The sequence below is a fragment of the Orycteropus afer genome, unplaced genomic scaffold (assembly GCF_000298275.1).
Source record: "Orycteropus afer afer isolate SDZICR_OR568_19922 unplaced genomic scaffold, OryAfe1.0 scaffold00084, whole genome shotgun sequence".
Lineage (NCBI taxonomy): Eukaryota > Metazoa > Chordata > Mammalia > Tubulidentata > Orycteropodidae > Orycteropus > Orycteropus afer.
The window spans coordinates 7,153,696-7,165,030 of NW_006921671.1; the positions used below are offsets into that span (position 1 = coordinate 7,153,696).

General features: G+C 39.5%; 1 protein-coding gene across 1 annotated transcript in view; it reads right to left on the minus strand.

Annotated features, from left to right (window-relative positions):
• LY75 (lymphocyte antigen 75) overlaps nucleotides 1–11,335 on the minus strand; it is a 166,984-nt gene that overhangs the window by 139,512 nt on the left and 16,137 nt on the right. The window contains exons 3-4 of the mRNA XM_007941830.1: nucleotides 7,777–7,947; nucleotides 4,305–4,469 (exon numbers count right to left, since the gene is read on the minus strand). Of these exons, the coding sequence (XP_007940021.1) occupies nucleotides 4,305–4,469; nucleotides 7,777–7,947 (336 nt within the window). The remainder of the gene's footprint in view (nucleotides 1–4,304; nucleotides 4,470–7,776; nucleotides 7,948–11,335) is intronic.

Sequence of the window (11,335 nt, forward strand, 5' to 3'; positions counted from 1 at the left end):
ATGCCACATGAACCTTAGGCTTTCTTCATTTTGCTTTTACCTCTTCTGATTTATCCCTTTCCAAAGAAGTGTTCAGGTATTTGGCTTCAATCTCCCTAATTCTGTCTTCCATTGATTCAATTCTGCTCCTTTGCCCATTCAATGTCTTATCTATTTCTGAAAATTTAGTATTAATCTTCTGGAGTTCTGTGTGTAGATTTTGTATCATTTCTAATTCTTCATTTATTTTGTCATTTTGTTCTTGTATTGTCTTTCGAAATTGTTGTAGGGTTTTTTCTGTGTTTTCCTTGATCTTTCTCTCAATTCGTTGAAGATATCTAAATATAATTCTTTTGAGTTCCTTATCAGGGAATTCTAATGCTGCATCTTCTTCGGGGATGTGTTTTGGGTCCATATCCTGGTCCCTTGTTTTTTCTGCTTTAACTTGCTTCTTTGTGTGGACTGTGATGCTCTGTTGTCTCCAAGGCATTGTGACATTTTTGTGTTTATATTTAATTGGTGATTATATGTTGGAATGAATTGCCCACGATTTTTTTTTTCTTTGTTTTGTTTGTATGTTATCTGCGCAAGCAGGGTCCTTTGCTGTGCCCCTCTATTTGCTAATGCGCAGCACTTATACACTTACCACCTGTTTCCTTTCCTATTGTCAGCCTGTCATATGTCCCTGCTGCCCTTGGCAAACAGAGTCTATTCCTAGGTCCCTGGAATCTGAATAAGGGTGCTATCACTTTAAAATCCAAAATGGTTGTCACTTGTAAAGATTCAAAATGGCTGCGCCCTCAGTCACTTTAAATATCCAAAATGGCTGCGCCCTCTGGACAGCAGAAATTTAACAGCTCAGGTTGTCTCCCACCTTGCTGTTTCCCTTCCTAGTCACCAGCACAGTCATCCCTGCAGCCCTTGGTGACCAGCGCTGATCTTTTTTAGGTCAATTCTCAGGTCCCAACACCACTTGGAACTATTCAGGCTGTTGGTCCCATGGGAGTAGCTGACAGTCCGCAGCTCTGACCAGCTCTGTATTCAGTGTTTTTGTTCAGATTTTTCCACTAGTTGGTGCCTAATCTACTTCTGTATAGTTCTTTCAAAGCTCAGGGCTCCAGGATTATCTTCTGTATCTCCATGAGTGTCAGAGTAGAACTGTGCTCCATAGTGTTTTCAATGTCTGATTTTTTTGGATTTAGATTGCCAGGCCTTTCTTCTGGGGCATCTCTGGGTAGACTCAAACCTCCAACCTTTTGGTTAGCAGTCACATGCATTAACAGTTTTCACAGCCCAAGAATTCTACATATTTATAATGGCACAAAATGAACTTTGGAAGCCATCATGCTCCTGATTTGCTTCATTATTCTATTCTATTTGTGATCTGTATTGATGATATATCCTTCATTGGAATTTAAAAATTTTTAAATTGTGACTGTGTTGGCAAACAATAATGCTCTTTATGGGTCCTATGCCAGATGGAGATAAATGGGAAATGGATACATTCGAAAAGTCCTGGTTGTGTAAATATAAAGGGCAGGGAGTTTCTTGCAAGATCTGACCAATTCAGAAGTTAACCAGTTTGAGACTGTCCCTATCTACGATCCTTGCCATCCAGAAACAGATGATTGCTAGCATAAAGCCCCAAACCCAATCAAGTGGATGGATCTACTGAGGCAAGTGCTTCTTGTCTGTCCCAGAGATACCTATTCAGACCTGACCTTACATTTCTATTCCTTCTACAGAATGAGAGACTACAGTAGGCCTGATAATAGTCATGAATCTGGGATGAGGCAGACAGGAGCTTCTAGCTATAGTCAGCTAGACCTTCTAGGCAACAAGTCAGCTAGATCTTTGATCTAAAAAGTGTGGTAGCCTTGGGGTACATCTCAAGGCAACCCAGTGTGAACAGCCTCCAAGGGTGAAGGTGGGTTAAGAAGAATGGTAAATACTGTTCCTGTTCTGAGGACTGTTGGATCACCTTCTGTACCTCTGGGGGTGAATCTGTGGTTAGAGGCCTGGAAAAGGTCAGTGCCAAAGAAAATCTGACTCCCAAACAAAATTCAGTGAGTACAGGAAACCAAATCCTCCCCATCACCAGCTCCATGTATTAGTACAACAACAACACAAAACAAAACTAATTAGGTCCAGGAGGCAGAAAGTGCAAAGCAAGTTCTTTTAGATGATATGAAATTTATCAAGAGGACTTCTGCTATTTTGCTGACATTAGTACCACCCAACCACTAGCTACCAAACCCCAGAGGTTATCTGGGAATAACATTCTCCATTATGCTCTGTGTACATGCAACTTTCATTTCCCAGACTAGATCTGGTATACTGTGATGACAGAATCTTGGTCTGGTTCATCTTTGTCGGCCTTAATCATTCCTACCCCAATCTTTACACAGGGTAGTTTTTGGTAAAGGGACATTTAATATTAGTATCCAGAATATATAAAAGATGATAACAAATAAATAAGAAAAATGCAAATAATAGAAAAAGAAGGCAAAAGGCATGAACTGAAAAATACAAGAAAAGTCTAAATGTCCAATAAACACAAGATGCAAAATCACATTATTATAAAATAAAATGCAAATTAGAAATGAAACATCATTTCATATCCATCACATTGACCAATTAATAAGTCTGATAACACCAAGTACTAGTGGAGGTGTAAAGTGACACAACCACTTTGAAAAGGAATTTGGAATTTTTTGTTAGAGGTGAAGAGATGGACAACTTATAACTCAGCAATTCCTACTCCAGAGAAACTCTCATACATGTGAGCACAGTGAGGCATGTACAAGGGTGTTCCTTACAGGGGTGTTTGTAATAGAAAAAGCTGAAAACAACCAGTCTTTCAATAGAGGCATGAATAAATTATGGCTTATTCATCCAATGTAATACTATACGGCAGCAGTTAACAATGGATAAATTGACATATGAGTAAATAAGATAGCTATTTATGTTGTTTGAAAACATACAATAGTATAATGAACACATATGTGTGTGGTGCAAACTTTTAAAGTGCTCTCCTGCTAACCAAAAAGCTGGAAGTTTGCATGTTCCCAGAGGTGCCTTAGAAGAGAGACTAGGTGCTCTGCTTCTGAAAAATCAGTTATTGAAAACCCTGTGGAGCACAGTTGTATTCTAATACACGGGGTCACCATGAGTCAGAATCAGTATGTTGTAAAAGCACTTAGGAATGTTACACACCCTTCAGATTGATGGTTATTTTAAGAACTGGGTAGGAGGCTTTAACTTTGTTATAAATTTATGTCTCTAAATTGAGGAGAGAGGGAGATGTCTAAAGCAGTATCACAAAGTATTACAGTAAATTTAATTGTTGTTGCTATTGTTATGTCAATAGCTGTCAAGTCGGACCCAACTCATAGTGACCCCTCCCTGGGTTTCCAAGGCAGTATCACTATGAAAATAGATTGCCCAACCTTCCTTCCGAAGAGTGGCTGATGGGTTTGAACCGCCAGCCTTCTGGTTAGCAGTCAAGTGCCTTAGGCACTACGCTACCAGCGGTCTTTTAAATATTATTTTCTACTTTCTTCTGTATGATTTAAATTTTATAATTAAATTTTTAAAATTACCACCTGTCTCCTGGGGAAAAAAAAAGCCCTGGTGGTGCAGTGATTAAAGTGCTCATCTGCTAACTAAAAGGTGAGTAGTTTGAACCTACCAGTCACCCTGCAGGAGAAAGATAAGCAGTCTGCTTCTATAAAGATTCACAGCCTTGGAAACCCTATGCGGCAATTCTACCCTGTCTTACAGGATCTCTGTAAGTCAGAATTGACTTGATGGCAGTAGACTTGGTTCAGGAAGAAAAACAAAATAAACAAAACAAAGAAAATCTGATCCACTCAGTGTGTCCTTGTCATTAAGTCCACTTTAAGATTTTTTTAAAAATTCTCCTTGCCCCTGCCAGGACTACACTTCTTCACTCAAATATGAGGACTTTTTACTGAGGCCATCTAGTATTACTCAGCTAACCATCTTCTTTACCTTCCTTGAGTTCTCTACTTTTCAGTGTTTAAAGAGTTTAATGTTCACTTATTTTTCAAATTCTTTCCCTTAAAATTAGGGCAGTAATTTCTGTTTTCTGAACATCAACCTCTCTTTAGTCTCCATCACAAAGTGCACTGGATGGAATATGTACTTTTTTTGCTTGTAGGTTTCAGTGTTGAGGTTTAAATCCAGAGAGAAGAACAAAAATATATACATAAAACAACACCCCTGGATATGAAAACACAAGAAAAAAGACAGTACCGTTACTAATTCACCAATTTGCTTTACTACTCGCAAGCTAAACCCACCTTTAAGGTAAGTTAATTCAGCCTCACTGTTGATACTCAGTAAGTCAGCTCCTTGATTTTGACATGAAACGTAAGCTTCTTTCCAAGAAAGAATAGCCTGGGTATTAAATTGGTAGCAACTTCCAAGGTGTTCATTCTTTTCCCAATTATTTTCACAGCCATTTTCTGTTGATAAAAAGATACATTAATGATCACAAAGTAATAGCATAATGTTTTCTATTATTGTGAATGCTTACAGATATTGCAATTCAATTTTAATACTCAGGGTCTCCCAAAATTGAGGCTGCCACTACTGGGCTAGATAATATTTTGATCTTTTGGTTACACAATGAAATTGAAGTCATAAGTGAAAGTTACTCTTTGTCTTGTCATAGTCTAGACATAGGTCTCGATTTTGATGAAAAGATTCAGGCTGGTTAAGGATTCTACTCTCCCTGTATGCTTTATCAATTGTAATGCTTTGTTTTACCTCCACGTCCCTACTTGCTTTCTGCCTGACGGTAGGAGTCTTCAGCTGTCCACAAAGTTTCACACTCCTGAGCTCATGGATAACAAGCTCACTTGAAGATGCTGCATTAGGGGTGCTCATGGTCTGCAGCAAAACCATTGAATGTGTGCAGAGACATACTTCTTAAATGGAGTCCAAGTGACTATCTTATTGGGAAACTTGAGTCCAAATTTCTCCTTAATGTTTTGATAGATACATATTCTCTTGAATTATATAATGCATAAGACATATGCATTATAAAAGTGAATGTAATTGTTTAGGTGTCATTGAGTCAGTTCTGACTCATAGTGACCTATGAACAGCAGAAGGAAACAACACTACCTGGTCTTGCATCATCTTCACAATTCTTGCTATGCTTGAGCTGTTGTCACAGCCACTGTGTCAATTCATCTCGTTGAGGGCCTTCCCTTTTTTTGTTGACCCCCTATTTTACGAAGCATGATATCCTTCTCTAGGGACTGGTCCTTCCTGCTAACACTTCAAAAGTACATGAAACAAACTCTGGTCATTCTCGCTTCTAAGGAGCATTCTGGCTGTACTACTTATGAGACAGATTTATTCATTCTTCTGGGCAAAACCAAAAATAACCAACCCCCCTGCTGTGGCATCGGGTCTGACTCATAGCGACCCCTCCTTGGGTTTCTGAGGCAGTATCACTATGGAAGTAGATTGTCCAACCTTCCTTCTGAGGAGTGGCTGGTAGGCTTGAACCGCCAGCCCTCTGGTTAGCAGTCACATGCCTTAGGCACTACACCACCAGAGCTCCCATTCTTCTGGCAGTTCACAGTATTTTTAATATTCTTCAACACACCACAGTTCAAATGCATAGATTCTTCTTTTGGTTTCCTGATGCATTGTCCAGCTTTCATATGCATATGAGGCTCATGAAAATACCATGGCTTGGGTAAGGCACACCTGAGACTTCAAAGTGACATCTTTGCTTCTCAACAGTTTAAAGAAGTCTTTTGCAGCAGATTTGCCTAGTGACTTCTTGACTAAAATCAATACATCATCTGATTGCTTGACTGCTGCATCCGTGGGTATTGATTGTGGATCCAGGTAAAATGAAATCACTGATAACTTCCTTCTTTTCTTTATTGATCATGATTTTGCTTATTAGTCCCGTTGTGAGGATTTTTGTTTTCTTTACATTGAGGTATAGACTTTGATCTGAAGGCTGTAGACTTTGATCTTCATCAGTAGTAAGTGTTTCAAGTCATCTTCACTTTCAGCTAGCAAAGTTGTGTCATCTGTTAATGAGTCTTCCTTCAATCTTGAATCTGTTTTTCTTCATATAGTCTAGCTTCATGGATTATTTGCTCAGCATACAGATTGAATAAGTACGGTCAAAGGATACAACCCTGTCATACACCCTTCCTGTTTTTATACCAAGCACTGTTCCCTTGTTCTGTTCAAATCACTGCCTCATGGTTTAGGTGGTAATTCCTCATGAGCACAATTAATTGTCCTGGAATTCCCATTCTTCACAATGTTATTCAGAGTTTGTTATGATCCACACAGTTGAATGTCTTCTCATAGTCAATGAAATACAGGTGAACATCTTTCTGGTATTCTTTGCTTTCAGCCAAGATTCATGTGACACCAGCAATGCTATCCTTCATTCAATATCCTCTTCTGAATTCAGGTTGAATTTGAGTTCCTTAGAACTCTGCATTTTGAAGTTCAGCTTTCCTTAATGAGAAATCAGTATTACTAATAACCCCATTGGCTACTTGAATAAGGATAGTACAGCTGTTTGAAGCAAGGACTTCAGAGCCATATTTCCTGGGTTTAACACGACTTCCAGGTGATTCTTGTAGATCCCCAAGTAATTCTCCCCCGCCCCCAATTCTTATATGTACATAGAGTCTTTTAAAAATGTAGATTCTGAGTCAGGACATTTGGGGTGAAAATGCAAATTCTTAGCAGGGGATGTAACTGAAATGAATTGAAGTCCTGGTTTGAATCCTGGCTCTGCTATCTACTACCTGTGTGACTTCTCTGATCATATTCTTTTATAATGTACCCACCTTACAGGGTAGATACCTACATTATGGGGTTGCTGTGAGGATTGAATGTGTTAATGTATGCTGAGTTATTAGAACAGTGCCTAACACATGAGAGGGCCCAGTAAGTATTAACTATTATTACTTAGGTCTGGAGCTCTTTCCTGTCCTCTTTGCTATAGATTCTCCCAATCCATTGCCCTTTAAAAATATTTCTTCAGCACTTATCATATGTCAGGTACTGTACTCGCTGGAACCCACCTAATCAGAGAAAAAGAACTATCTCAGTTGTATATTACATCATGATGCAACTGCTATTATGACCTCTGCCTCTCTTTCTAAAAAAACGGTGATTTTTTTAGCACACCCTGGATAATTTGCTTCAAATAAGAAGCAGTCAGGAAAGTCCAATATACAGAAACAGCAGAGGAAATGATGACACCAATTTTGAAAGGCCCAAGGATATCTGTCTCTTCTCTCTCCTTTTTCCTTCAGCTCAAAAACACACTTAAATCTCCACCATCCTAAAAGTGTTTCTCCAACCAACTTCCTCCACAAACTACCACCTTGTGAAAAAGAGCTTACTACTTTTTTATTCATGCATCAGTCCACTAGAGCCCAGATTTCACTATCGCTAGTCTTCTGGAATTGTTCTATTAAAGGTGAGCAGCAATTTCTTAATTGCTCTTGCCTTTTCCACTTCCCCTTCACTTGTGAGGTATTTTTGATATTGAATATTTCCTCTTTTGTTTTCCAAAACATCTTGATTCTTTTTCCCCAACCTACTTTTGAAAGCAAACTCATGGCTATGCAAATTTCTCTCAGTGCCTTCCTAAAATATAAGTATTTCTCATGGTCATTTTTGAATCATCTTATACTCACTCTTCCTCTTCCTTTTTGCCTCATACAAATGGTATCATCTTCTTTCCATATGTAAAGTTAACTAGTCCATACATACCTGGTTTTAAGCAGATACCCCACTTTTGATCATATTCATAATTTAAGGTGGTTGCACACCATGGGTGACTATGATTTTCATCAACAATACATTCATGGTGCCAGGTGCCATTATTTAAGAATGGAAATTCACAAGGCCTCCCATAGGAGTTTCCATCTCTGGTATACATCTCTGTAGGTTGAGGAGAAAGAGAAAAGTGGAGTTAAAAACTGGATCATCTACTTCAGTTAGCTAATTTCTAAAATAGATTTTAAAGATTGTTTTCACTTATGCAATTACAATACGTGGGTAGGTTGTATAATGTCATTAGGAGCATGGAGGCGGATTGCTCATATCTGGACTTAAATCTGACTCCCACTGCTGATCAACTGAGGGGCTGCAAGCAAACTTTATAACCTCTGTTAGTCTTAGTTTTTGCATTTTCAGACTGAGAATAATATCGTATCTACAAAATAGGGCTGTCCATGGTGAACATTATGGGGTTGCTGTAAAGCCTCATTTATTGTTGCATGATTTAGTAGCTAACAGGTGCTGGCTTGATCAAGGAGGCATCTACTGAGTCTAGTAGTGCCTGCCCTTCCTAAGATTCAACTTACAATCTATCTTTTTTAATTAAGAGTAGTTGCTGTACTATTGGGTCAGTCTCTGACTCATGGCAACTCCATGATCAGACCCTTGTATTCCATAGGGTTTTCATGGGGTGATTTCCAGAAGTCGATTGTTTAGGTCTTTCTTCCTAGTCCATCTTAGTCTGGAAGCTCCATTGAAACTTGTTCAGTATCACAGCAACAAACAGGCCTTCACTGACAGACAGGTGGTGGCTGCACTTGAGGTACATTGGCTGGGAAATGAACCCAGGTTTTCCACATGGAAGGTGAGAACTCTACCACTGAAGCACCAATGCTCTGATAGTAAGGGTATACCTAGAAAATACCTTGGTATCACTGAAGGTGGTAGGGACTTTGGGACTACTTGTGGAGTTAGAGAGATGGACAAATGGCCCCATTGTTCAGAGACCAGTAGTAGAATTAGGACTGTGGGTTTTGATGATGTGAGAGGAAGAGCTTCTGGACCCCTGAAAGGGTTCTGGGAGAGAAAAAACTCACTGCATCAAGTTGATTCTGACTGATAGCAACCCTATAGTGCAGGACAGAACTGTCCCACAGGGTTTCTAGGACTGTAATCTTTACTGAAGTAGATTGCCATATCTTTCTCCTATTAAGTGGCTGGTGGTTTCAAAATAATGATCTTTTGTTTAGTAGCCAAGCACTTAACCACTGCACCACCAGGGCTCCTTAGGAGGGGGAACCAAGAACCACACCCAACCCACTGCCATCATGTTGATTCCAGCTCATAGCAACCCTTCAGGACAGAGTAGAACTGCCCCATAGGGTTTCCCAGGCTGTAAATCTTTATGGAAGCAGACTGCCTCATCTTTCTCCAGTGGAATGGCTGATGGGTTTAAACTGCCAAACCTATGGTTAGCAGCCAAATGCTTTAACCACTGTACCACTAGAGCTGCTTTAGGAGAGGGAAAAGCAAAAACCAAACTCCCTGCCATCAAGGATTTTGACTCATAGCGACCCCCCATAACTTTTCCAAACCTGAAAATCTTTATGACAACAGGCTGCCTCATCTTTCATTGAGCAATTGGTGGGTTTGTACCACCAATCTTTTGGTTAGCAGCCAAATGCCTTAACCACTGCACCACCAGAGCTCCTTTAGAAGAGGGGAAAATAACTCACTGGCATCAAGTCATTTCTGACTCATAGTGGGTTTCCAAGGTGGTAAATCTTTATGGAAGTAGATTTCCCAGTCTTCCTTCTGTGGAGTGCCTGGTGGGTTTAAACTGCCAACCCTCTGACCTTTTGTTTACTAGCCAACCTAAGTCAAATGCCTTAGGGACTATACCACCAGAGCTCCTTTCAGAGAGGGAAAGAGGATAGTAATTCAGGTTACAAAAGAATAACAGGCTCCAGCTGGACAATCATGGGACCAGCTGGTGGCCAGTGAGGTAGCAAATTTAGATATTTCTTTCAATAATTTCTCCTAGTATAAGAAGAACAGGAAAAAAAAAAAAAAAACAATTATTCCAACCTAAAAGATGCCTGGAAATTCTGGAGAAAGTACTCAATACTTATGTCAGTCATAGTTCGTTTGGAAAAGTGTTTTTATAAAACAGCTAACCCTATTGCTTTTTGTTTTGTTTTGTTTTTAATTATTTATTTATTTTTTGTTGAGAACATACAGAGCAGAACATACAGCAATTCAACAATTTCTACTTCAGTGACATTGATTACATTTTTAAAATTGTGTAGCCATTCTCATCTTCCTTTTCCAAATGGTTCCTCCCCAATTAACATAAACTCACTGCTCCCTAAGTTTCCTAGCTCTTGTTTTGTGTTGCTGTTGTCAGTTAGTTCCCATATAGACAGTTCTTTAAAAACAGCTCAATGCTCAAGGCAGACATTCTACACTAATTAAGCTAAACTATTGTTTGCTTTAAAGAATGCAATGTTTTTCTTGCCTGCTTGGTTTTTCTGGTGTTACCAGAGTCCCTTCTCAATCTCACTGCTGCTGGCAGATCAGACTGCTTGCAAGTGCTTCAGCTGTGGAGTGGAGGTTGGAATTGTCTGGGGCCTTGCTCCTGACACTTCAGGAAGGTCAGACTACCCACTGAGATCCCAGTTGTGAAGCAAGGGGTTTGATGACTTTGGGCTTCACTGATGCCCTAATCCTGTCTATTTCTGTCACATTTTTCTTATCTTCATTTTGTTTAAAACCCAGTATTATCAGATCAAATAATGGCTATTAGGTAAAGCATAGTATTCAGATCTCAGCACCATTTATCAGGCCATTAAAAAACCAAAACCAAACCTACTGCTGTGAAGTCAATTCTGATTCACAGTGACCCTATAGGAGAGTAGAACTGCTCCATAGGGTTTCCAAGGCTGTAATCTTTGTGGAAGTAGACTGCTTCATCTTTCTCCTACAGAGCAGCTGGTGGGTTCAAACTGCCAACCCTTTGGCTAGCAGCCAAATGCCTTAAGCAATGAACCATCAGAGCTCCTAGTACAGCCAAAGGTAAGAATAATCTTGGTGCTTTTATTTGTATAAAACCTTTTAAGCAATATTGATTTTGTTTTCCTGTGATATATAAATGACTTTGAACAGAGTAATACTATAAGAGAGTAGGTTGACTTTACACTTTATAATTACCCTGTTTATTATCTATGACTTATTTTTAACTACACCAAAAACTCCCCATAACTCATGACCAATTTCTCTTCCCATATTACAACACTGTAAGGACAATCTCTGTCTTAAGCTAAGTTCTCTAGAAAAGCAAAACCAGTGAAGCTTATGAATACACACAAAGAGAGAGAAATTTGTTGTTGTTGTTGTTAAGTGCCGTCGAGTCGTTTCCGACTCATAGCGACCCCATGCACAGCAGAAAGAAACACTGCCCAATCCCGCGCCAGCCCCACAATCCCTGCTATACTTGAGCCCATCATCGCAGCCACCATATCAATCCATCTCCTTGAAGGCCTCCCCCTCT